The sequence below is a fragment of the Serinus canaria genome, chromosome 26, assembly GCF_022539315.1.
Source record: "Serinus canaria isolate serCan28SL12 chromosome 26, serCan2020, whole genome shotgun sequence".
Classification (NCBI taxonomy): Eukaryota; Metazoa; Chordata; class Aves; order Passeriformes; family Fringillidae; genus Serinus; species Serinus canaria.
Genome location: NC_066339.1, coordinates 6,190,356 through 6,216,642, shown reverse-complemented (window position 1 = coordinate 6,216,642; position 26,287 = coordinate 6,190,356). Strand labels below are relative to the sequence as shown.

Here is a 26,287-nt window from a genome sequence, read left to right as displayed (position 1 = left end):
AAGCCCAACAAATTAACAGAAGGGAAGCACAACAGATAATGTCAACTGACCAAAATAATCCAAGTCTGTAGTTACAGCGGGGAAGGCATAAACACAGCCCAGGAGGAATAACTGCAGCTTGTTTAACGTCAGCATCTGGGCTGCTGCTGCTAGGCAAGCACTCCAGTTCTGCTGGGAAACAACCAAGGGAACGTCAGGTGCAGGTTTTGAAAACTCCCAGCCCCGGCCAAGCCCTCAGGCTCTCAGGGATGCTGGTGTGAGGCTGCTCAGGGGACCCTCGGGGACACGGCCTGGCACAGGCCTGGGGGGAGCAGAGGCAGAGCCCCTGGGAGCTGGGACATCCCCACCCCTCTCACATCGGCGGGGACGAGCCGGGGCTTCACCCGCTGAGTCACGGCGCTGAGTCAGACCTTGCTCACGCTCTGAGCACCAAACGCTGCTGTTCCAGTGCTCACAGGGCAGCACAAAGACTGTTCCTGGAGAGACAAGGAGCTTTTCCCTGCCTCAACTGTAGCCAGTTTATGCAATGATTAACAACTGAATACATGATCAGCTCGCTGTTTGCTGCCGGAGCTGCTGCCGTGATCCTGCTGTTGGGAAACTAAATGATTCCCAGCTTTCCACTGCTTTTTGACAAGTTGTTTTCAACTTAGAAGTCAATAAATAAAACTAGTAGCTTCTGGTGAGCTTAAACTCAGCTGGAAAAGAGCACTGAAAACCAGCTCTCAACGGCACTGGAAGCCCAGGCAGATGCAGCCTTCAGAGCCCCCACCAAACACCCTGAGCAGCAGGTCTGTATCACACATGCAGACACACACTATTGTGGGTATTAAAGGGCTAAATCTGATTAAAGCCTTTCTATCCCCACCAGTGGTCAATTCCAGAAACCAGCTCACCCAGGAGGCCGAATTCATTTCATCCCCGAAGTCTAATTAAAGCCATTAGTGTATTCCTTGTCTTTCTGATAAGATCAAAGCATTCCAAGAGCCGTGCATTACCTTATTTTCAAGTCAATTATACAACATATAGCATCGATTTATTCTGCCTCCAGCTGTACACATTTATCTCTGTCTATCATCGGGTAATCGGTCCCATCAGACAGAGCCCAGCCCGGGCTCAGCTGACAGCGCCTGCACTTGCCAGGCCGGGTTTCTTTGTCACCTTCCCCTCAAATTAACGCCCGGGGCAGTGCCTGGTGTCCAGAGCCAGTGCCCACAGCCACGGGGGACATGGGGCATGTCCAGGCTACCGTGGCAGTGTTCAGGTGGCCAAGGTGGCCCGTGGGGATGTCGGGGCACCCACAAGGCTGTCCCAGGTCCCCTCCCCTGTCCCCGTCTGCCCCCGCACAGCTCCAGCAGGGCCCACCCATGGGTGTCCCTGCCCTGGGGACGCGCTGCTGTCCCGAGGTGCCCTGCCCAGCCTGGCGCTGCCCAACCCGGGCACCGCCGGCTCAGCAGCGCCCGGGGCAGCGGGCACGGGGTGCTCTCCCCTCCCGTAAACATCTCTCCGGCAGCTCACGTCCCCTGCAAGAGTCGAGCTGTGAATTTTCATCTCTCAGCTAATCAACTCGCCTGCTAGTCCAAACTTGTCAGGAGCTTTATCCCTGCCCTGCCAGCCTCCTCCCGGCCCAGGAGTGACAGAAGACGTTCCCATCCCTCCCCGAGACACATCCAGCTGCTACAAAAACAAACATCCTCCCGCTGGTGATTCCTCCTAGTCAAACAGTCCTGACCCTGGTTCCCTCGGGAACATCTGCGCTGCGCCCGTGCCCGGCCGCCGGCACATCCCGAGCGGCCGGCAGGGAAGGGCGATGTTTACGGCGGGGACGGCAGAGCAGTGTTCCTGCCTAAGCCGGGGGTTTATTAATTGCTGGTTCTCCCGATTCCTCAGTGACAAAAGATTAATCACCCGGCCGAGGCCGCGCTGCCCGGGAGGCTCCTGCAGACGAGAGGCAGCTGTGGCAGAGCCGGGCTCCCGGCGGAGCCCCTGTCCCTCCGCTGTGCTCGGCAAGGACCTGCCCCAGCCTGTGCCTTCAGAAGGCTCAGCGTGGTCGGGGCAGGCTGCACACCAAGAGGTTCCCAGCAAGCCCCGGGAGGTGGCTGTGGGTTGTAGGGCAGAGAGTGGCACTAACCCTAACCCTGCCCGCTGCTCCCTCACGGCCAGGCCGTATCTCTGTCCGAGTCTATTTTGTCACCATTTGTGTGACCTTGCATTAAACACCCTGAGTGCTGTGCCTGGGCCAAAACCGGGCTGTGGGCAGCTGTTCCTGCAGGACACCCCGGAGACCCTGCTCTTCACCCTGCAGTTTACTGGGGTTGGCAGCTGTACCAGCTCACAGCCGCCAGGCACCACCCTCCCGTCTGTGGCACCTACCTGCAGGGGCTGGCAGCCGCAGATCCAGCCCGGGAGGCAGGCCAGGAGATCTGGGCACTGCTGGGCAGCACAGGGACTCCGGAAGGGTCTCTGCTCATGGCATGTGGGCACCAGGCGAGTTTGTGCCCAGGCCCGGGAAATACATGCCAGGAGGATGTACAGACTGGAAGCAGAGAGCTGCAGCCGAAGCACGTGATGTTTCAGCCCCAAATCTAGCCCTCTGTGTGCTTCCTTCACTATCTTCATCCGAAAACGATGATGATGGCCCCGAAAGGCATTTTCCCAGGTCCTTTAACCTGCTGCTGGAGGTCGTGATGGCTCTGCCGGGCTGGCGGGGCCGGGCTGAGCGCGGCGCCGGGCGGCGCCCCGGGGTTATCGGCGGCGGTGGCCGAGGCGGAATTAGCGGGGCAGGGAAGTGGGGTGAGCAGAGCTCAGCCTCTTGGCATGTTTGCTTGTGCTGAACCTGCGGCATGAAAACTCTTCACAGCAACACTCAGCGCTTGAAGCCTTCCTTGGCCGCGAGCAGCCGGCGAGAGGAGAGCCAGGGCCGCGCTGTGCAAACAAACCGCGTCCGCCGGCACCGCGGGCCGGAGCTGGCGCTCAGGCTGAGGGCGCACCGGGACAGAAGGGCTTTTCCTGACAGAAATGCAGCTCGCAGCTTTTGGGGGCAACCACGCTTCCCGGGGCATTCCCTGCGATGGGGGTGCGCGGTGAAGGGATGCCCGGCGATGGGGGTGTCCTGCAGCAGGGATGCGCCGCAGGACGGACGGATCCGCCCCTCGGTGCGGGAGCCCAGCTGCGGGGCCCCGCTTCCCGTCCCGGCTGCGGTGCTGCCGCTGCCCAGAGAGGTCTCGCACGGAGCGGCCCGGGCCGGGTCCGGGCAGAGGCGGCGGGCGGGGAGCGGCCCCGGCCCGTTCCCCTTCTCCTTCCCCTTCCCGTTCCCGGGCGCCGGTCGCCCTCCAGCGGCCCCGCTGCGCCGCGCACCGGGCACGGGTCGAGCCCTTCCTGGGCTGCAATGGGCATCCCTGCCCTGTCCCGAGCATCCCTGCCCTGTCCCGAGCATCCCTGCCCGGCCCCCGAGCATCCCTGCCCGGCCCTGGCCTCTTCGTCCTTCTCCCAGGCTGCCCTGAGCTCTCCTGCCCGGCCGGGAGCGCTGGAGGCAGGGGGGGCATGGGGGGGGCTCGGGACAACGCTTCCCAGCCACAAATCCCTGGGCTCCCTCCTGTCCCTGCAGAGACCCTGGGGCTCCTCTCCGTAGCCCCACAAACCCCGGGTCCCCACCTGGCCCCGCACACGGGAAGCCGGACTGGCACGGACGCGTTCTAGGGGTGAAGGAAGGCCTGGTGCCCAAGGAGCCGGCTGTGAGCGGGCAGCAGGAGGAGGATCAGGACTGGAACCGGGCCGGGACAATGCCCGTGCCCGGCGGTGTGCACCCAAGGGTTTGTCAGCATTCCCCGCGTGGGCAAGGACCCGACACCGCTGCCATAAAAAGCCATCGGGGCGGTGGCTGAGCCACAGCAGCTCCCGTTCCTGCCCGGGCAGGGCTCCTCACCTCCGGCGCTCCGGGCAGGGAGCAGCACCAGTCTGGTGGCTTTGGGCTGGCACCGGCACTGGCACGACCTCGGGATGTCATCCAGCCTGCAGAGATGAACCAAGAGCTCCTTCCCGCGCTGCTGCAAAACCTGTTCAACTGAGCAGGTACACAGGCAAAGATAAGAAAATCAGGTCACTGCTGAAGTCCACTGGGGAGGCTCGGGAGCTGCGGGCTCTGCCCTGCGCAAGGGCAGGGAGGCACCTGGAGCAGCCCCAGCCCTCCGGGACAGAGAGGTGGCAGTTCTGTGCATGGACCTGCTGCATCCCAGCAAAGCAGCTTTTCCTGCAGCCAGGCTCTGCTCCCAGCTGTGTCCTGAGATATCACTGAGCTGCTCCTTGGCTGCAGAGGGAGTTTCCATGAGGGGCATCCTGTTTGAACATCAGCAGGGGACTGGGGCATCTCCTTCTCCAAACCCCATCCATTCAGAATCCTGACACTGTGGCAAAGAAGTCCTCTAGGAAAACGGTTTTTAGTTAAAAGTACCCAAAAGCCAGAGCTATCTGGAGCATCCAGAGTGTGCTGTGCCACCTGAAGCTGCCCCAGGGCACCTCCCAACCCCCAGCACCCAGGTGTGTGGAGAGGAGGAGCAATGTGCTCTGGCTGCAGCAGCCAAGACTGTACTAACAAGGAATTCTCCTTCTTCTGACATTTCAGAGCTTCCATTAAAGCTTCAGGTTCCAGGTGGGCACAGATGCCCAGTTACCACCAGGACTGTTTCCTGCTGGGCAGCCCCAACTGCAAACATTTCCTTAAGCAATTTGCACATCTTAAAAATAAAATCCTTTATTGATAATATGAATGTTTAACACGTTTAATGCCATCAGCTATAAAAATGATTAAAGACTTCAGCTTGGTACATTTGGCTTTACAAATTTACAAGTGTTAATGAATTAATACTAGTGTTATATATGTTTTGCACTTCATTATACTCCATTAGCCAGTGACAAACTCTGCAACAATGTCTGCTTAGGACACATGTGAGTTAGAGAAGAAATATTTAGTTGCTTTCACACAGAATCTACATCAACAGCTAAATACTATTTCTAAATGTCTTACTGGATTAGTTGGATCCATTTTAATCCCTTGTGCTTAGTTTCTTTCAGAAGTTAGTCTACTAGCAAAAATACATTCTTTTGCATACCCCTTCCCATATTATATTTTAGAAGAAACAGTACTCAGTGCATTTCCTATTAGACTTCATCATAGTATCTCTCTTCTCTAGAGCTATCAATAAAGAAGGGGGATAATACCAGTCAGATTAATGAAAAAGTAAAGAAACTCATTAAAGCAGTGTATACAAAAGCCTCACTTTTCAATCAGAAGGGATACATGGGCCAAAATCCATCTGCCCATCTATTTTTACTTTTACTCTCAGCAAGAGTAAAAAATCTGCTGTGGACACTTGGTTAAGACAGTAATAAATGTGCTTCCAAAGGAGCCACTGCCCAGCAGCTCCGGCTGCCTCTGCGTCCCTGCTGTTAATGCACAGACTGCTCCACTGGCTTAGGAACAGCAGCCCATAACACCACTGCTGAAAGGCTCCTAAGAGCTCTGTGCAAGCCTCTAAAGCCTGCCCTGGCCGTGAGGGGTGAGTCCAAGAGCAGCCACCCCAGAGCTCCCCTGTCCTGCAGAGCGAGGCTCAGCCCAAGGAACTCCCTCTGCTCCGGGCACAGAGGGGTTCTGGAAGGGAACATCCAAACTGGCCAAGGAGAACTCTCTGGCAGTGGGAGCACCACCCTGCTGCTGAGGGCAGGGCTCCACGCTGGACCAAGCAGCAAGTCCAGTTTCTAAATTTAGGATCAGCTCACATCCAACGCCCGAGATCATTAACTTGGGTCGTGCTCTCAGCCCGTGCCACTGATCTGTGCTGTTTGTCCTGCATTTCTCAGCACAATGACTCAGAAAACCACCGTGCTGGGCCTGCTGGTTCTCTTGCAGCAAACATTTCTGCACAGGAGCCAGCTGTTTCTCCTGGGTCCAAATACTTCTCCACACACATGATCTGCCTCAAATTTAGGCAATTCCTCACTGAGGAATTTTTAACAATCTCAGTGAATTGCCATGTTTTCTTCATATGAGGCAGAAGATCAAGAAGAGATAAATACTTCCCTAATACACTGTGTGTTTAGTATGTATGTGTGTGACATACTCACACACATCCACATTTCAATTCCACAGCAGCAATGATTTGGTTCCATATTTGCAGCCAAGGAAAGCTAGCCACAGCTAGTGGGTAAAATCCAGGTCAGTCAGACTTTACTGACACAGATGAGGAACAAAATTATTGCTTTTGTTTAAAGTCGAAGATCCCATTTTACAGGTGTTGCAAAAAACCTGTATTGGATGGATGAGTTACTTTTTCAAGTAATAGTGAGATCTTTGTCAAGTAACAGAAAGATCCTTTCCTCAGAAGTTCTACACACAACAGTAGAATGCTTGAAGAGCTTGAAAATTCCAGGTGATACACCAGAAACCAGAGCTGAGCCATGTAAAGCACACAGGCATCTTGGCAGGAAAGCAGAAGGAACTATATGGACAAGGAATACTGACAGAGAAGTAATCTGGATGATATCACAACTAAATTTTATCCCAAGAAACTCGTGTGTGCTTCCTCAAATAGCTGGGAGCTATGTCCTGAAGGACACAGCCTGGCTGGCTGCACCACTCTGGTGGTCACCTGGCAGAACCTGTAGCACATTTGCTAACTTACCTTAGCAAATGGAAAGAATTGAAAGGAAAACCAGTGTTGGTTTCAACATTCAGGACTCAGAAGAGTTTGTTTCTGCAGCTAGATGTTCCCCTCCTCACCTGTTCCCGAGAATCACATTCATATTGCAGGCTTAGTTCAGGCACTTTTATAAAATGTTCATCTGGAATAAAAAGTCTGCAAAAATTATTTCTGCATAATTTAAAAGTAGCATTTCAGTCCCATTAGAGGCTGATAGGTCCCACCACATGATTATGGTTGTTATCTCTAACGATTTGACTGCGGCCATGAGAGATTTGGAGGCTACTGTATAGCTGTAGTTAAGGTTTCTTCATAAACAAAAATATTTTCCTAACTATCAAAAAGAAAAAAAAAATACTAAATGCTTTATACAGACAGAATCTGCTACTATGGAAATAAATAACATGGAGTGGAAAAACAGTGTCTTAGCTGCAGGGTAAGCTAAGCTGTGGAATGTCACATTCCTGTTTTCTGGAGACTAGCTGCTGCTTGGCAGGAGGATCTCCAGGTCTTTGCCATTTGACACGACAGTGCTGGTGGAGCAGCTACTGGCCACGTCCATGGGGGCACCCAGGGAGGAGGCCTGGGAGGAGGCTTTGCTGAGGGGAGCAGGAGCAGCAGGTGACTGAGCCAGGCCGGGTTTCTTGGGAGGAATGGGTGGAGGGTTCCCTCTTTCTGCCCTAGGAATGGTTGGTGACTTGATTCCAGGAGACAAGGGGCTGAGCGGGCTGGAAACCTTGACAGGGCTTGGGCAGTGCCCAGCCTCACCCTTGGGGCTGCCAGCAGTGGCCAGGCTGCGATAGTCCGTGCCAAAAGGGGAGCTGTTGGGGGACACAGGCTTGATGGGGCCCTGCTGGCTGGTGAACCTGGACAGCACCTGGGTGACCGTGTTGCGGGCCAGCTGCTTGGCAGCAGAGTTGTCTGCCAGGGTGGGAGACAGGTCCCGGGAGGGGGGGCTCTGCAGGCCCCCTGGCTGGTGCTCCTGCTCTGCCTGGGACTGGAACTTGTGCCTGGCCGCATGGAAACGCTGGTTGATGCCCACCTGGTAGGAGGACTGGTAGCCAGGGCTGCTGGCAGAGGCTCCCACTAAGCGTTTGGTCAGCACTGGTGAGGAGCAGGGAGAAGGGGTCAGAGAGGAGGCAGCTGTGCTGCTGGGAGACAGGGACACCCCAGCAGAGGGGAGCTGATGCACCGGCGACTCTGTTCTTACAGGAGAACTTCCATTCTCCACGGCACTTTCTGGGGCTGCAGCAGGTTTCTCCCTGTGAGCTTGGCTCTCTGCAGCATTTGTCTCCCCAGCCGGGTGCCCGTCGGGGTCACAATGCCCGTTGGACTTTGCATAGGAATGAGCAGGAGCAGAGGGGCTGGCAAACACGGAGTGAACAGCTCTGCTGGCACTGGCAGGGGCTGCTCGCTCTGCCTGCAGACTCTCGGTCTGGCAGGACACAGACTTCACTGGGGGACTGTCAGTTGTGACCCCCCTGGACGTCACCGAGGGGCTGGGATGCACGGGCTTGGAGGGGCTGTGCTCCTGGCAAGAAGCCTCCAGCTCTTTCAGGGCTTTCTTCAGACATTCCACCTCTTCTTTCAGCGCTTTTGTACGGTTTTCTTCTCTGTTCAGCTTAGCTTTCAGCTGCTCTCTTTCAATGTCAAACTCTGAGAGCTGCTTTTCTACTTGTGCTTCCATCTGCAAACCCCGCTTCCTCTTGGCTGCCAGCTCCTCTTCCAGTTTACTCACCTTACTCTTCTCCTTTTCCAATTTCAAGCTCAGTTCTGCTGTCTTCTGGCCCTCTTCAGCTGCTTTGGCAGTGGCTTTCTTGCACTCCACAACAAGCATGGAAGACAGTTGCTTGTGGCGTGCCCTTTCCTCCTCCAACTGGCTCGACAGCTTCTTCTGCTCTTTCTCAAACTTTTTCACTTGGGACTTTTCAAACTCCACCTGGAAGTTAAGAACAAAAGAGATTTTAAGGGTGCCATAAAACCTCCTGAAAGCAGATGAAGGGCAACACCCCAAAAGGGAACAGGTTTACTGTGTATCTTGGAGAAATTACACAGTAAAAAATGACAACAGCTAAGAAAGAGGTTATTGCACCAGAAATCAGCAAAATCATCTGGCACAACTCAGCTTGCACACAGTAATAATTATTACTTACTAGTAGTTTCATCCTGTGTGAAATTCGAGTGGCCTTTAGTGAGACACACACCCAGTCTGCCATGCACTGACAGAACAAGCAGAGCTTCCTTCCACCTCATTTACCACTTTGTCAGTTTGCCTTTTAAAGGCATTTAGGCTTTAAAATGCTGATGTGTTATGTATGCTTAACAAAGGCTACAGGCTTGAGTAACAGAAAACAGTGGCTTAAATATTTATTAGCATCTCTGAACAACACCCCCAGGAGATCTTCCATGACTTATTTTGAATTTTGAGTGCTGCAGCGAGCTATCAATGTAAATGCAATCCTGTTCTTCCAAACCCCTCGGATTTCAGGCTGAAGTAAGATTTCAAAGCATCTGATTGCCTATTAACACCTTTCAGCACTGCTCAGCTACCAAAACACGCCCAGCAATCGAGTAAGGCTGGTTTTCACAGCAGGATGCTAAAAGCTAGGAGTGCCTTGCAGAGGGAGGTTCCTGCTGCTGTGCCAGCCCAGCCCTGCCCAGCTGCCCTGAGCCTGGTACCTGCTGGGTGAGCCGCTCCCGCTCCTTCTCCAGCATGTAGGTGACATCGTCCCCCTCGGCCGTGTCCTGGGCGTGCCGCTGCCTCTCCTCCTCCAGGTCCAGGATCACCTGCAAACACAGCAGCCGTCAGGGGCCAGGGCCTCCAGGCAGGCAGGCAGAGAGCAGGGCCTGGGCACAGCTCCAGAGGGACACGGGACGGCCCCCAGGGCAGCTCCAGAGGGACACGGGACAGCCCCCAGGGCAGCTCCAGAGGGACCAGGGACAGCCACCAGGGCAGCTCCAGAGGGACCAGGGACAGCCACCAGGGCAGCTCCAGAGGGACACGGGACAGCCACCAGGGCAGCTCCAGAGGGACACGGGACGGCCCCCAGGGCAGCTCCAGAGGGACCAGGGACAGCCACCAGGGCAGCTCCAGAGGGACCAGGGACAGCCACCAGGGCAGCTCCAGACACCCAAGCTCACGTCACAGAAGAGCAGCTTTTGGACAAGTCCGGTGTATGTTATTGTCTGGTCAAACTGAGTCAGTTTGGGAAAGATGTTAGGGAAACCCCAGACGGGATCAATTTTACTATAAAATCTCTAAACTGCAGGCTTTTCCCCCAGACTGTCCAAATCCTTGGGAGGCCCCTGTGGTGAATGGTGCCCTCATCCCAGAAGGGCTGGGCTGGAGGGGATCTCTGGAGATCACACAGAGGCCTTGCCCTGGAGAGGGCTGCACAGATCAGTCCAGGAGGGCTCTGCATGTTGGCAGGGAAGGAGAATCCACAACCCCTCCACAGCCTGTTCCAGTGCTCTGTCACCCTCAATGTAAGTCAGTTTTTCCTCACATTCAGCTGGAAATTCCTGTATTTCAGTTTGTGCCTCCTGTCCCTTGCAGGTCAGAATTTCCTGGCAGGCCCATCAGCCCAGGGCCCAGCAGGAGCGAGGAGGCACAGGGCTCTGCCCCTGCTGTGGCTCCAGCAGCAGCTCCCACACACACTGCCTGCTCCCACACTGCCTGCTCCCACACAGCCTGCTCCCACACAGCCTGCTCCCACACCGCCTGCTCCCACACACACAGCCTGCTCCCACACACACAGCCTGCTCCCACACACACAGCCTGCTCCCACACACACAGCCTGCTCCCACACACACAGCCTGCTCCCACACACACAGCCTGCTCCCACACACACAGCCTGCTCCCACACACACAGCCTGCTCCCACACAGCCTGCTCCCACACGGCCTGTTCCCACACAGCCTGCTCCCACACAGCCTGCTCCCACACACACAGCCTGCTCCCACACGGCCTGCTCCCACACACACAGCCTGCTCCCACACACACAGCCTGCTCCCACACACACAGCCTGCTCCCACACAGCCTGCTCCCACACACACAGCCTGCTCCCACACACACAGCCTGCTCCCACACTGCCTGCTCCCACACAGCCTGCTCCCACACAGCCTGCTCCCACACACACAGCCTGCTCCCACACACACAGCCTGCTCCCACACAGCCTGCTCCCACACACACAGCCTGCTCCCACACCGCCTGCTCCCACACAGCCTGCTCCCACACACACAGCCTGCTCCCACACTGCCTGCTCCCACACACACAGCCTGCTCCCACACACACAGCCTGCTCCCACACTGCCTGCTCCCACACAGCCTGCTCCCACACAGCCTGCTCCCACACACACAGCCTGCTCCCACACACACAGCCTGCTCCCACACACACAGCCTGCTCCCACACTGCCTGCTCCCACACAGCCTGCTCCCACACACACAGCCTGCTCCCACACACACAGCCTGCTCCCACACTGCCTGCTCCCAGGGCGTTACGGGGCTTTGAGGACTCCAGTGTAAAGTTTATTTTAAAGAACATTAATTTGTTCTTCCACTTAAGAACAAGATGAGCTCTTGAAGTGAAACTGCTTCCCATAAGGGCCCAGTGAAGGAGCTCCTTCAGCTTTAACACTGAATTACATGAATAATTGAAATGCTATTAACAAAAAAGCCAGAATACAAACTTCCCAAGAGGCTCTGCTTTTCTCATCACCAAAACTAAGCTCTCCCAACACATGTTCACCACGAATTTAGCAGCTCCTCAGTCTTCCTGAAATTTAACCTTCCAAATAATGCTTAAATATTATCAAGTATACATCCCTGCAAAACAGGAAGAGGAAAAGGTGAAAAAATACCTGATTTTACTGTATGACTTAGGTGGATATTTGGCTGAAAAGTAAAGCCCAGCCTTGTTCTTCTAGTGACATCAATTTTGGTATGGTCTGACACATGACCAAGCACTTTCTTGTGTCAGTATACATTAAAGGTATGTCTGAAGAATAATAGGTGCTTCATTAGAGAGGCAAAAAAAACCTTTCACTCCATAGTTCCTTAGGGAAGCACAAGGAGGTGCCTTCCCCTGGCAGCAGCTCTTCAATAGCCATGGGGAACAAGCCCCAGGCAGAGCAGCAACAGCTCTGCTGAGAATTCCACCTTCCAGAAACCCTTTCTTGCCTTTTGGGAAGCAGTACACCTCCCAGCTGTAAGCTGGATCCTTTCTGGTGTGTCCTAACAAAAACATCTTGTGTATATTTCAAATTCTGGAATTGTAACTAATTAGCTGACCAGCTGCATCCTCTGGAGTGAGAAGATTAAACAAAGGTGCAAAGTCCTTTCAGTTACCAGGCCTCGGGGAACTGAAGTGTTTTTGTTGAAGTTAACTGGTTATTAAAATGCAACTACAACTTCTGCCCATCTTAATTGAGGCAACACCTACCTTTCTGTGTCTGCTTTCTGCAGCAGCTAGCTGGGATAGCATTCTTTCCTGCATGTTCTTGCAATGTTTCATCACCACTTTCAAAATAGATAAAGGATTGGAGCATACTGGCTGCTTTTCACCATGATTCCCCTCTTTCAGGGTCTCAAAATCTCTCTGCAGAGCCATCAGAGGATCACTGATGTTGTATTTCCCATAGCGTTCCTCAATGAATGTGTCCCTGTGCTGGGCCTGCAACACAAAAACAAATTTGCATTTTAATACACCCAAACTAGCCAAAGAAACAGGGCTTTGTAGTTAATATTCCTTTTCCCCAGTTTTCCATTTAAAGAGAATTTAACAGAGTCTGATTCATATCCTGTTATCTGCTGGAAATAAAGGCAATAAAGACAAATCTTGCTTAAAAACACAGCACCTCCACGATATATTCAGTCTACAAACATCCTCATACCACAGCTACCTGCCAGGGCCATGGCTTGCATTCCAGAGCTGTGAAAGGAAAGGAGGTAAGTACAGCTCTTGCCCAACAGAAGATGTAATCATTTCTTGTCGCATCAGTGAAAGAAGCAGTTGTGTGCTTTCCTTGACTGTGTCACCATCAAAGAATTTCATGTTGAGCAATTACAGAGTTTCATTCTCGCAAGAGCCATCAGTCTGTGAATTGCTAATAAAATCTTTAATGCTCTCATCCAGACTAAACAGAGTTCAGTTCCCCAAGACAGGAATGATGAGGTTTCCTTTGGTGCTCGTAGGAATTAAGACAACTCACACATAGTAGGCTCTGCATTTACAGTGCTCAGTGGCTGGACTCGATGAGCTCAGAGGTCTCTTCCAACCCCAATCATCCCAGGAATCAGCCATTCCATCTGGAAATCTGTTTGTAAGGACACCCATAGGCTTATGCTATTCAACGATGACTGTAAAGCTCTAAAAACAATCTGAAAGTATTATCTCTGTTCACCACCATGAAAAGAAATATTTATGCAACAAAAGACACAGAAAACCAGATGTAGATTCAAAAGAGCCTTCAGAGGTGTCTTGGTTCAAAGAAATCTAATCAGTGATTTCCAGTGAAATGGTTCTGGGCTGAATTCTGAGCATTTGTGAAAACCTGTGGCCCTGTTCCATTCCCCTGCGTGTCACTGACAGCACCACCCCACACCCAGCAGAGCTGAGGCACCTGCCAAGAAATCACACCTGAGTATGAGACTGCAGCTTGGCTCCTCTGGATTCCCCTGTAAGGACTGGGTACCACGACAGCTCACACCTTCTCTTTTCTACAGGGAATAAATTACTCTTCTGCTCTGCTCTGAAATGCAGCAGTGAGCCCAGGACCTTCATCAAAGTGTGTTTAATTTAGAACAGATTTGGCATGTGTGACCTCCTCAAGGGTTCTGACCCCAACTGCCCTTTTCCTGCCACAGCACACAGGTTTCTCCCTTGGGCAGCTGCTCCAAACAAACGCTGTCTGCACCTTCTCAGGTGAGCTTCCCCCTTCTGCTCCCAGCAGGAGAGCACAACCTGCCCATCTCCCATTGCCCCAGGAGAGCAGCTCTCTGGAGCTGGTGGAGGGCCCCAGACCCACCCAGGGCCAGCCCTGCTGCTGCTGGGAATGGCACCCAGCTGGACAGAGCTGCCAGCCGTGCCAGCCTCGCTGGGCACTGCCCAGACACCCTCTCCTGAGCAGCAATGGCAAAGGTCAGAAACGCCCCATTTCTGATGGGACTGCACAAGGACAGCTTTCAGACACGAGACACTGGGCCTGACTCAAGTGAAAAGACAGCTCAGAAGCCAGTGCTTCTTGGAATGGCTCTTTTGTCATGTCCCAGTATCAAAACCACAAATGCTTCCCTCCAGCACACAGAGCAGGAGTCACAGAACTGTGGAACATCCCCACACAGCAGCTGGCAGAGCTACACTGGAACAGAGAGAGTTAAATCATTAAACTTGGCTTCACCCAAAGAGCTGGTGAGATTTGCTGGTCCCACCTGCATTCTGAAATGCAGCCATGTGATTAACAAGAAATAAACTAAAAAAATTGATTGTTGCTCTGAAAAGGAAAAGTGTTTGCATTACCTTGACAAGAGGCATAAAAAACCCAACCCAAAATATCTTCTCCATGACCAGACTGGAGACATTCACCCTGTGAGTCCAGTTTGGAGCTGGATTTTAACCCTGCAGTAAACAAACAGAGAGGAACAGCTCACGCTTACAGACACCCCTCCCTCCCTATCAGCAATATCCGTCAGGAACTCTGGGTACCTTTGATCAGAGCTTCAGATATTGTTCTAACTTTACACAATAACAAAAAGGAGAGGAAGGAAAAGATCAGCCCTGGAAGGGGGAGAGCAGCCCTGCATAATGGGGCAGCCCTGGTTTAATGAATCACAGGAAAAACTACAGGTTTGGGGTTTTTTTTAGGAACAGGGAATCTTCTGTTTTTCTGGAGTGTTTATAAAAATGACTCAGTGAAAGCTCCATATAAGTGTGGAGGGAATTTCTAAGTGACTCAAGCATTAAAAAGTCTGTAAATATGAACTGGGATCTCCATCCAGCTGGCCTTACTGCTTTGACAGATGAGTTTAATCCCAACCCATCCCAGGGCTGGCCATTCCACCAAAACATGGCAGGGACCCTTCAGAAGGGCACCAGGGCTTCAGCTGTGCACACAGACCTTGCCTTTACTGCTGGGCAGCTGCTACCAAAGAAGAGCTCCAAAACCTGAGACTAAGGTGATTTTTGCAGAACTGAAGGAGTAACAACAGCCATGTTTTCCTCTGCTCCTCACAGCGCTGGGCTCTGAACCCTGAATAAACCACCCACTCTGGATTCAGTGGGGTGGTTTATTTCCTGTTTGGGAAAGAACAAGAAGTTCTTCCTTGCTACTTTGAGCAATTAAGTATTTTCCTGAACTAGCATGACAAACAGATGAGACTATCATAACATTAAGAGCTTTCTCAAGTCCAGCTATTCTTCTTCAGTAGCCAGCAGAGCATAAACATTTAATTAAAGTTGTCTAGACTGGAGAAAGTCTTAACCAGGTCATCCTCCACCGAGCACACCGCGTTTGCAAAAACAAGTGCAGTGCTTTGGAGTTGGGGCACTTGGAAATGCAAACAGGGATTTCCAGCCTGGGACAGCCCTGTGCCACAGGTCCTGCAGAGCAGCCCCTGGGCCACCTGGACCACTGAGGCAGCCTGTGGAAAATGCACTGACAGTGCCATTATCTCCAGAGTTATTTTATACAGGGGTGGCAATGTCACAGAGAACAACTTCTGCCACAGCTCCCCTGGCTGCTCCTCCCTGAGCTCTGCAGCTCAGCTCCTGTCATGGACACCAGCACCTTCAGCCCTTCCGACTGTGTCCTGCCTGAACTGGATTCTACCTGAAACAGAAGGAACGTGATGGTAGAGGAACACTCTGTTAGTGAGCCCAAAGTGAAAAAAATCAACCTAGATCTCAGAGCCCAGCACAGAAATCACAAACCCACAGAAAATCCAGGTTAAATGAAAAGGAAATGAGTTACAAAATGCAGTGTTAGTTAAGGAGTGGAAGATTTCATCTGAACACCAGAGATGACATACACACCTCCAACATCAGCACAGGTGCTTTGGAAGAAGATGCAATCCTGTGCAATTACACCTTCTGATTTAGCACCTCCACCTCTATCATCTCACACATGCAGAACTGTGAATTTCCCAACAAAACACTCAGATTCCAGAAACAACCAAAAGGATTATTCAGCAATTTTCAAGACTATTAAATTGACCTCTCCCAACAGGAAAAGATGATAACATATTAGCTTGGAGTGCTTTTTTAAAAAAGAAGGAACTATACATGTGAACTACCCTTAAAAATAAACTTCCAGGAGACTGGAGAAATTAGGCATAAGCAGAGGGGGTTCCACGTGAAACTGTCTGGCCTTGAGCTCCAGCTTGGGTAAGGGACCACTGCTAGTCTGTCTGGGAAGAGATAACTCTGATTTTATGGGGCAGAAGCAACATCTGACCCAACGGAAAAGATGTTTCCTGTGCAGGCAGGCAAAGCAAAGGCTTTGCTTTGTTAGGAAAAAGCTTCTGTTTCCTCTTGGGATTTCTAGGCTGTTTTGGGACGTTTCCCATAACCTATTTCTGTATTTTCTTTTAAATGAAATACTTCTTTCTACTGAAACCTTGTTTATGTGACAGAATATTCTCTCTCTATTCAGTAATCTTTACAACTTGTTTTACTGGAACATCAAACAGGGAATTTCCAGGACCTATTTCAAGTGTTTTTTGGACATCAAGTAGAGCATTTCTCCTCCCTGTAATTTCAGAGTTCAGGTTTTAACCCTTGGTACACAACAAACACACTCTTAATTAACTCCAGCTACTGAGTTTGCAGTTCTCCAGTGATAATTTGCACAGAAGTTCCTCCTTCATGTAGCAGAGAGTGGAAGAAGCTTTAAATAGCTCCTTACTGCCTTGAACTTCCTTATTAGCTTCTCTCCCCAGAGACAGAAGTTGGGAGTAAAGACAGGCTGAGGTCACAGCAGGCACTGAGAGAGAAGGGAAATGGGGGTGGGGACCTCCTGCCTTGCCCAAAAATAAATGTCAAAATGCTGGAGTGGGGCTTGCAGCGTTGCACCAGCCCCAGCTCTGAGCAATGCCAGGCACAGAGCCACCAAGGGAACTGTTCAAATGCAGCATCTGTCTGAACTGCCATCATTACATCAAGAGAGCAGACCTGATAAACGAGAGCCACCCACATCTGCCCGAGGAGGACCTGTTATCAGCTCTGAAAAACAGAATAAAGCTTCCTCAGGAAACGTCCAGCAGCACAACACTGCAGCTGCCTTTGCTGGAAGCTGTGGTGCCAGGCTGGCTGTGCCTGGCCCCAGCAGCCTGGGGTGCTGCTCCAGGGCTGCCCGTGCCCAGGACGGGCTGTGGGCACCCAAAGCCAGGAACAGCAGCAGCCAGACAGCTGGAACCAGAGCAGGAGCCCCTCCAGCAGGGAATGCACTCCCACACCTCTCTGCTCCTGCTCTCACCTGGGACTCTGAAGGTGAGGAGAGCCAGCTTTTAAAGATCCTGACAGACGGTGCTGCTTCAAGCAAGAAATCAACAAAATCCTCCCCAGGCTTGAAGGAAAGCTGTAAGGAATGCCTGCATTCCAGCAAGACAGCACCCAGGGGAACACTGCTCCATGGAAGCTGCTCTCTAAGTGATGCACAAGCCCAGTTTGCCCCATCTGTGAAAGATTTAACAGCAGGAAGGTTTTGTATTGCTGAACTTTTCTTTTTATTTAAACAAGAGGCAGACTTGAGTTTTTGAAATTGCACTGTAAACCTAATTTCTAAATCCACTAACAAACAACACCTAGTTTTTCATTAATATTGCTTTACAGTGGATCACTGCACTCAGAAGCAAAGAGATGAATACCAGCTCCCAATCATTAACACAAAATAGTTTCTGTTCCAGTGTAAACTGCCTGAGGCCTCATTAGCATAAAGGAATAAGGCAGTAAGCTGTTTCCTGCTTTCTAAAAGTAAACAGAACCTCAGTTCTAATGTATGGAAAGCAGGGGAGGGAACAAAGTGCTCTAAGACAGCGATAGGGATCCATTTAAATATTGAATTGTTTCCAGTCGAGGGGTGCTATTTCAGAAGGCAAACCTGTGGCTCATGCAACCCTTCCTACACTGCAAGAAGGACTGGGAGTCTGACTCTCAGGATTATGCAACTCTCTGACAGCATCTGGGGTTTTTGGATGATATAAACACAATTTTAACTACAGGAAAAGGAGCACAATAAGAAGTCAGGCTTAAAATCTGTTCCAAGGAGAACATTGAAATTTATGCAGTAGACAGGAAGCTACTTTCAGGCAAAAAAAAAAAAAAAAACCAAAAACCAAAAACCAAGCTGTTTTGGTTTTTTTTTTTTTTTTTTTTTTCCAGAGGCTTTAAAACAGAGGAAGCAAAGTGAAGCACTGGGAAAGAATATTTTGAATAGAGTCAGTTTGTCAGACAGCAAGGAAGAAAGGGCCAAGATCAGGGGAGAGGGGTGAAGAGAGGGAGAAGAAGGGGTGGGTTCCACAAGTAGTGTCTGGAAGGCCTGGCTCAGCAGCTCCATTCTGACAGAGAAACGGGGCCAGGGCAGCCAACAAGTGCCTGATACCATGAGGGAGAGGAAAACTATTTTAAGCTTTGTCATCTGCACACATGGGCTCTCTCTGCTAAATGCCAGATGCAAAATGTTTGTCTCTAAGCGTGCAGGAATATCAATTATTGCAGACTGTACTACAATCAGAGGACATGTTTATAATTAAGGTACTCTTCCTCTGCAAGTGCCTGTCCTTTCCTATCATGCACCACAGGATTTGAGTCAAACAACCAGAGCTCAGAATCATTTAAATCTGAAGCAGAAGTAAAATTAGCCCACAAAGGGAAATGTGTTTTTGTTACTATGGGGGAAGCAAACAGGCAGATAAAATTCTGATTTTCAGCCACTGGAAATCAACATAACTGCTGGAGAAAAATCACTGCTGTGGTTCAGGGTTCTGCAATCCCCTAGGACAGTCCAGAGGACTGAGCTCCACTGCTCCCAAGGTATACCCACATGTAAGATAAAGCCACTGCTGTTCCAAAGAAGTGCAGCTGCTGGGGCAGGACACGCTGTCCGTGGCACCTGGGGAGCTGAGAGCACGCCAGGCAGCTCCTGGTGTGGACAGCAGCTTCCCCAGCCCAGGCTCCTCTCCTGCAAATTACACCTCAATTTACACTATTTATACAAGCCAAACTAAATGCTCTCAGGAGTGCAAATCTTTAGCTCAGCCTTAGAAGTTGTTTTTATTCAGGGCAGCACTTCTATGCATCACAACGTGAGCAAACAGATTAGCAAGGTTTCCTTTAATTAGTCACACACAAAGTCTTTGGGGCAGAGAGGCACTGTGAAGCTGTTACCACAGCTACTATCAGCAAACAATGAGAAAAACAGCGTGAGGCCACTGTTCCTCTAGCTGTATATTCCAAATAAATGCACGAAGCAGAGCTGGAAGGAAGGGCTCTGCTGCTGAGCCTCTGCCCAGGCAGCAGCTGAAGCAGTTACAGGAGTTTTCCCTGCACGCATGGGAAGGGCAGCAGAGTGCTGCCAGCAGGGCCAGCCCGGGCTGCAGCACCACGGGACAGCTCTGGAGCCAAAGAGCAGCACAGCTGGAGACCTCCAGCATCTCCCTTCAGCCCCCAGGGCTGGCAGCTCTTCCCTGAGATCACTCTCAGGAGGCAGCAAGAGCCAGCCTGGATTTGAAGCTTTCACTGCCCTTTCCCACCAGCCCCAGCTTGTCCTCCCAATCCTGAGATGAAACACTACAGCACATCCCTGACAGGGCAAGGGGAAAACAGCCCTCACCTTTGATTAGATCAGTATTTTATACTCCATAATTATCAAGCATAGGTTACAATTTCATTTAATTTCTTCTCAGTTATGAGTACTTGACAAATTATGTCAAAGGGTATTCTTACTGTATTAATCTCCTCACACAAGAGGGAACTGCAGGTTAAATTTCAACAGGAAAGATAATTGCTGTACTCTACTGGAAGGTAGGCCATAAAAAAACCTCTAGAACGGAGCTGCTACATTTCTTCCCATCGGTCTGAACACATTTCACACTGAAATACTGAAGGGAGGCTTGTTCTGGTGACACATTCCGACCACATACAGTGAAAAAATGGATCCCAGGACAGAGCAGAAACTTGCAAGTGTGTGTCAAAACAAAACAAACCTTCCACCTGACCAACAGTTTTGAGAGGGTAACAATATTCCTCCAAAATGAAAGTATTATCTAAATGCAAAAGCAATTAACAACAGACATGAGCGTCCAAGAGTCCTGGAGAAGGATATGCCTCCACTCCCCTAAAGGATGTTGGGAACCAAGCTGGAAAAGCAAGGCCCTGCAGCTCTCAGGCCTGCAAGCTGCCATCCCTCTTTTGAAATAGCTGCAAGTTTTACACATTAGGAGCAATGACAGGTCAGCTTGAAAAAGCCTTCAAGATCCAACCCTGACACAACTAATTCCTTCCAAAACTGACCCCTCCCATCATTTACACCACTGGTTTTTTCAGTTTGCTGAGGCTGAGTGCCAACCAGGCATCCTCCAAAGAGCAGCAGAACTACACGTGGACAATGTATTTTCTAAAATAATTTCCAGGCTCAATACCAACACAGCAAAAGTGCAGAGAGCCACTCTCCCTGACCCAGGCCAGCAGAGCTCACACCAGAGCTGCAGTGTGCCCCTGCAAGGGGAGGCTCCAGCACCAGCCCTGCCCTGCCCCTGCTCCCACAGCACCACGACCTCAGCTGCACTGACACGGATGGAAACTGGCTTTTGGGAGCAGTTTGAGCTGGCCTCTGCCTCACTGGAAGGTTACACTACTGCTCCTGCCAGCAAAGGGAAAGAACAAACAGCTGAGCACTCAGGGCTGCTGCTCTCAGCAGTGCCAGCTTATGGGGGCTTAGCCAACACAAAGCCACGGCTGCTTTTTACTCAGTGTGACGTTATTGTCACTAAAAGACTCATCTGTGATCCCTCTTGGGGAGAAGAGCTTCTGCTCTAAGCCTCCCTCCCTGCTAAAGGACAGAAAAGCCTGGAAAGGAATTCTGGTGGGCCTTTTGCACGGCAGAAACACGTGGTTCCTTGTCAGAAAGGATGAAAGCACACCTGTAACACTGTATTTCAATACCAAAACGCTTTTGCAGCCAGCTTCCAAGACAAAAAATATCCACAGCATTTACTCTGTAATCCTGCTGATATTAAATGGGATTCTGAACCAGTAATGAACTTCACCGTGGATACAAGCTCTCTGCAGAACTCACAGTGGTACTGTTGCCATGCTTGTTTCTTATCCTGATACTTAAAACCTACCTTTAAAGCCTCTATGACAAGATCTCTTGCTTCCAATTCTCCCTCAAGAATGCTAAACAGCGTCAGTAGTTCTGGTTTGCTGAGCTTTTCCAGATTCATCCTGAAAACCTGAAAAATAACAAAACCTAGTTTAGCAGGCATTTCTTTGGACATTGAGATCAGCATTCCAAGCTACGACATACAATCTCCATTTAACTTCAGCTTCCAGCTTTCTGGAGTGCAAATTGCCCTGAGGGGGGATAATTTTCTCCCCAGCCTCCAACACCAGTTGCAGAAGATGCATTTGTCACCTCCTCCCAGGGGACAGGAACATATGCACTCCCAGATGGCGATGGCAGAATGTGTGGGCTGCCAGGACAGGACAATATTCACCAGGCAGCAGCCAAAGTTACCAGGAGAGAGGAAAAGCACAGATATTTGAAAGTCATGCTGGTTACACATCTGCAAACACCACTGAGGAGCTGTGATGAATGAAGGCCAAGGTGGGCCACCCACAGGAGCTCAGCAGTGCTGGGATTTGCTTCCTGGGAATGCCATTAGCATACTGATGGAGCAGGCCCAAACCCCTCCACAAAAATCAATCCACAGAAAATACACACTTCATTATGATTCTTTCAAACTATTTCTGTATCAGCATCCTTTATTAAATATAATCTTACTGCCTACCTAAGAGATCCATCATCTGAACTGTCCTTTAAGAGGCTTCATATTCCCTTGCATCTTTCCTGATATACCTAACACTGTCCCATAATAAACCTTTTTGTTACATTACTTTGTTAAAAGTGGAAATAATTTCAGACTACATCCTTGTCTCAGATGAAGATATACCCATTGGTACAGCTGTGTGCTTTGCACAACCACCAAATTTACCTTCTGAGTCCAAGTCATGTCCATCTTTCACCACACTCCGTGCCAAGCAGAAAATGCTACAGCATCAAGAAGCTGCTCAGGGATACCAAACTCCAGTGGCAAGTGATAAAGGGTTAAATTAGCCCCTACTGGAGAAGTCTATCCAGCTGAAACATTCAGCACAAGTCTAGTTTGTCTGAAGTCACTGCTCCTTCACAACTGATTTGCATAACTGTGCCTTGGAGAGTTATACACAAAAGCAAGTTCTGTCTTGTTTCTGCCAGAGCAGTTTTCCAGTGGCTGGAACAGAAAGTTCTGTAGTCATCATACAGCAAGAGAAATCAGAAATCTACTCTGTGCCCTCTGCTAAGCAGGGCAGTGTCTCATCACACCCCCATTCCTGCCTCACACGGAATTCCATGGCTCTGCTGGCTCCCCTCCCCGGGCTCGGGCTGCTCAAGGGAACACCAGTGCAAGGACCACGAGTGGCTGCTCCAAAAGCCAGCTGAACTGGACACCACAGATCTGCCCCCTTGCATTTCTGTTCCCTGCTGCAGAGCCATAACAGATTCGAGAGGAACAGCCACGAGTGGAACGTTTGGGAAATCTGCGGTGTTTGTCACCGTGTCAAAAAACGCTGATCAAAACTTGACACAAAGGCACGAATTAGGAAACTCACTGTACTGACTAAAATCACATTTCTGCAGGCCAGGGCAGTGCTGGTCACTTCTGGTCAGTCATGGACCTTGACAGAGATCTCCAGGTGGGAGCCTGACCATCTCCCTCCCTCTGGACACGGCTGGAGGGCTGTTGCCACGGGGAGCCTGGCTAGCTGAGCCCATGTGGAAGGAGTGTGATTTACAACTTGGTCACCTTAGAAAAGTGGAAGAGAGGGCAACAGAAGCAGCAAAGAAATGCTAAAACATCAAGAAGTAGCCACACAGAGTGAGAAAAGACATAGCCTGGCTCTAGTCTTTGATATTTACCATGTTTGTGTGGGTGCTCATGTCAAAGCTGCAGCCTTTCCCTGGGCAGCCTTTAGATGTGGAATATCCAAACATCTGCTTAGGAGATGCACAGCTTGATTTCAGAGCCATCTCAGTCCTTGCTCAGACTGAATTCCCAGGTTCTAAGACTGAACCAACACCAGTGGGAAATACCTTTTATTTCTAGACACTCACCAGGTTACAGCAGCATTGGGGCATTCTAAACCTGAGCGAAAATGGAGATCTTAGAACAAAGTGTTCATGTATTTCTGTTACCCCAGGACAGCAAGGGTTGAACATGGACTTTCAACATGACTGCACCCATGCTTTTCCCTTAAAAAGAGAGGATGTGGAAATGTGCAGCTGCATCTCCCCAGGAGCTACCAAACAGCTCAGTCCTACAGCAAGGGCAGCCACCAGCTGCAGTTTGGTATTTTAAAGTTATTAGTCAGGGCAGCAATAACTTCTACTCTATATTCTAACTACTCCCATTGTGACTTGTACTTCCCAGTGCTGTAGGAATAAGCCATGCTATTCTTACCACGCCTCTGTAGTCTTTAATGTGCTTAATAACATAAACAAGCCCTGTCCTAAAATACACAGGTAAAAATACTTCAGAGAAATAAAGAGCAGGAGCCAGTTTGCACAGTAATCATTTATCCAACAACAAGAGGTCACATTACAGGTATGTAAGTGGTACAGCCTCAGCTTCCTCGTGTGCAACCTGCTGCAAGAGAAGATCTCTGCCTGCTTTGTTTGCATCAGTTACTTCACACTGCTGTGGGAGCAGTAACTCCCAGGGCATGTTACCCCTTTACATCCAGGGAAAACACTGAGTGCACTCACACAGATCACAAACCACAAAGACCTTGTTGTTTAGTCTGATTACATAAATATTTTCCCCGAGTCTGAGATACACCACCATTTTTGGACAATAAGCCAGAGTTTAGAACATAAACAAAGATAATCACTTTCTGCTGGCCTAAAGGTGAGCTTCCTTTCAGCTACGGACCACTGGAGTCTCCTTGACAGAGCCATACCCACCCTCCAAGGAGACAAAACCTTTCTAAGAAAGCTATTTCCCAGTATTTCCCTGAAAATAACCATGGAGAGCAGTTTAGGTGTCCCCAGACCAAGAGAGCGGGGGAGTTATCTCTGGCATGTGCCACTTGAGGAGCACTCAGATAGGCTGGCAGCCCTGGCGGCGGGAGGATCCTGACACCACGCCAGGTTACATTTCCCTGCTCTCACACACGGGCAGAGCCCAGCCCGAGAACGCTGCCAGCCCAGGAGAGCCTCACCCACCGACCTCCAGGGCTGGAGTCAGGGGCAGGAACCCAGGGGAGCCCAAGGCAGGAACCCCAGCACAGCCCGAGGCATGGGGAGGCAGCTTCAGGATCCTCTGAGAGCCCTTGGCTCAGAACTCTTTTACTTTTTAAAACAACATCATGAAGAACAAAGGTTGGTGCTCCTTCTTCCCCTGACAGAGGGTATTTCCTAAACCTACACCAACACAACAACGCCACAATGCCGACAATTCTGAATCAGCTCAATTTTCTTTCCTGTGTTCCCAAAGAGGGACTAGCATTTTCCAGAAGCCAGCACGGGCAGTCGTGTAATGACATTAATGGGAGAACCTAAATGACCAGCTGGAGAAGTCCTGACAGACAAGTTCCCAAAACTGCTTCTGCATGTATCGGGTGGTGTTTGAGTCGTTTCAATAATTACATATGTTCATGTAATGAAAAAATGCTAACATAGACCTAATAATCGTGTATCCACAATGCTACCCAGCATTGCATCACTCCTGTGGAGAGCTGGGTTAAAATGAGAAGTGTTTCCATTTCCTTCACCTTTGTATCTCAGCCCTAAAGGGAAAAGGGCATCACCCACAAAAAAACCATCCTCGTCGCGTTAGGTTTTGAAGGAATGAAGCGAATTAGCAAAATTTCAACGTGGATTTTGTGTGGGTCCTTGAAGCCCCCGCGCAGGAGAGCTGAAACCATCGCTGGCTGCTGACCTTCAGCCCCCGGCCCCGGTACGGGCGGGCACCGCGGGTCAGCCCGGGACACCGCCGGTGGCACGGCCGGGACCGGCACCGGCCGGGACAGCCACTGCCCGGGACCTGGCACCGGCTGGGACAGGCACTGCCCGGGAAGCGCCACCGTCCGGGACCGGCACTGCCCGGGAACCGGCACCGGCCGGGACCGGCACTGCCCGGGAACCTGGCACCGTCCGGGACAGGCACTGCCCGGGAACCTGGCACCGTCCGGGACAGCCACTGCCCGGGAACCGGCACCGTCCGGGACCGGCACTGCCCGGGAACCGGCACCGGCCGGGACCGGCACTGCCCGGGAACCGGCACCGGCCGGGACAGCCACTGCCCGGGAACCGGCACCGTCCGGGACCGGCACTGCCCGGGAACCGACACCGGCCGGGACAGGCACTGCCCGGGGAACGAAAGGGCGGCAGGGGCCGGGCTCGGTGGCTCCCGCGCTGCACCGGCCCGGTACAACGGCGGCGAACAAAGGGAAGCGCCGCACCGGAGCCCGCGGGGAAGGGGGGCGGGTGCGGGAAACAACAACCGGCTCCATCGCCCCTCGGTCCGCCGGGCCCGGCCGGACCGGGCAGCGACGCCCAGATCCCGGTAACGCCCCCCGGCCTCCGCGCCCCCCGGCACCGCCCCCCGATCTCCCGTTCCCCCCGATGCCTCCCCTTTCCCGCCGCTTGCGGCCGCCCTAGTCCCGACCGCAGCCGCCCCCGCCCGCAGCGGGGCTCGGCCCCGCCGCCGCCCCTCTCAGCCCCCGCGGGCCGGGCAGCCCCGCACCTGCCTCCGCCCCCCCGCAGGGGCAGCGCCGCGCCAGGACGGGCCGGAGCGCGCCGAGCCGGACCGAGCCGAGAGCGGGAGCCGCGCCCGCCCCGCCGCACCGACCTGCCCGGCCCCGCGCCGCCGCCACCGCCACCGCCGCTCCGCTCCCCATCGGCCGCCCCGCCTCGCCCACTGACCGACGGCCCGTCCGCCAATCAGCGCCGCCGCCGCCGCGGCCTCGGGCCAATCCGCCGCGGGGAAGGCGGGGCGGGGGCGGGCACAGCCAATGAGGCGGTGCGGTGGGCGGGGCCTCGAGTGAAAATCCCTTTTGTTCGCGGCGGAGCGAGCGGGCGGCCGTGATTGGCGCGTCACTTCCGGCGGGGCGGGGTTGAGGCACCGCCCGCGCTGCCGCCCCCGGCCCGCGGCTGAGGCCGGGCGGGGCCCGGAGCCGGTGCCGGTGCTACGGCGGGAAGGGCTGTGCGAGCCCGGGGCACGGACAGCGGCACAGGGGCCCAGCGATGTGCAGCCCAGCTGTGCCCATCTGTCCCCTGCTGTGCCCAGGTGTGCCCAGCTGTGCCCAGCCCCGCCGTGCCCAGGTGCGCCTAGCGGTGT

General features: G+C 52.1%; 1 protein-coding gene across 3 annotated transcripts; it reads right to left on the bottom strand.

Moving 5' to 3' along the window:
• Positions 1-4,734: 4,734 nt before the first annotated feature.
• Positions 4,735-25,879, bottom strand: CTTNBP2NL (CTTNBP2 N-terminal like). 3 transcript variants are annotated; one of them, XM_050985000.1, is made up of 5 exons: positions 25,799-25,879; positions 21,032-21,139; positions 12,135-12,365; positions 9,375-9,482; positions 4,735-8,634 (listed from the first exon to the last, which is right to left on the bottom strand). In XM_050985000.1, the coding sequence occupies exons 2-5, from the start codon at positions 21,128-21,130 to the stop codon at positions 7,174-7,176; spliced, it is 1,899 nt and encodes a 632-aa protein (XP_050840957.1). In that variant the 5' UTR covers positions 21,131-21,139; positions 25,799-25,879; the 3' UTR covers positions 4,735-7,173. The 3 variants fall into 3 exon arrangements, with proteins under 3 accessions (XP_050840957.1, XP_050840959.1, XP_050840958.1); XM_050985002.1 differs by having other exon boundaries at positions 25,694-25,846; XM_050985001.1 differs by lacking the exon at positions 25,799-25,879 and adding an exon at positions 14,211-14,309.
• Positions 25,880-26,287: the final 408 nt, after the last annotated feature.

Excerpts from the sequence above, each read along its gene's own strand:
- CTTNBP2NL (XM_050985000.1), bottom strand. The coding sequence starts at position 21,130 with ATGAATCTGGAAAAGCTCAGCAAACCAGAACTACTGACGCTGTTTAGC. Across the intron at positions 12,366-21,031 it reads TTGTCATAGAGGCTTTAAAG|GCCCAGCACAGGGACACATT; the intron begins GTAGGTTTTAAG and ends TTTGTGTTGCAG. Across the intron at positions 8,635-9,374 it reads GGGAGCGGCTCACCCAGCAG|GTGGAGTTTGAAAAGTCCCA; the intron begins GTACCAGGCTCA and ends CTTAACTTCCAG.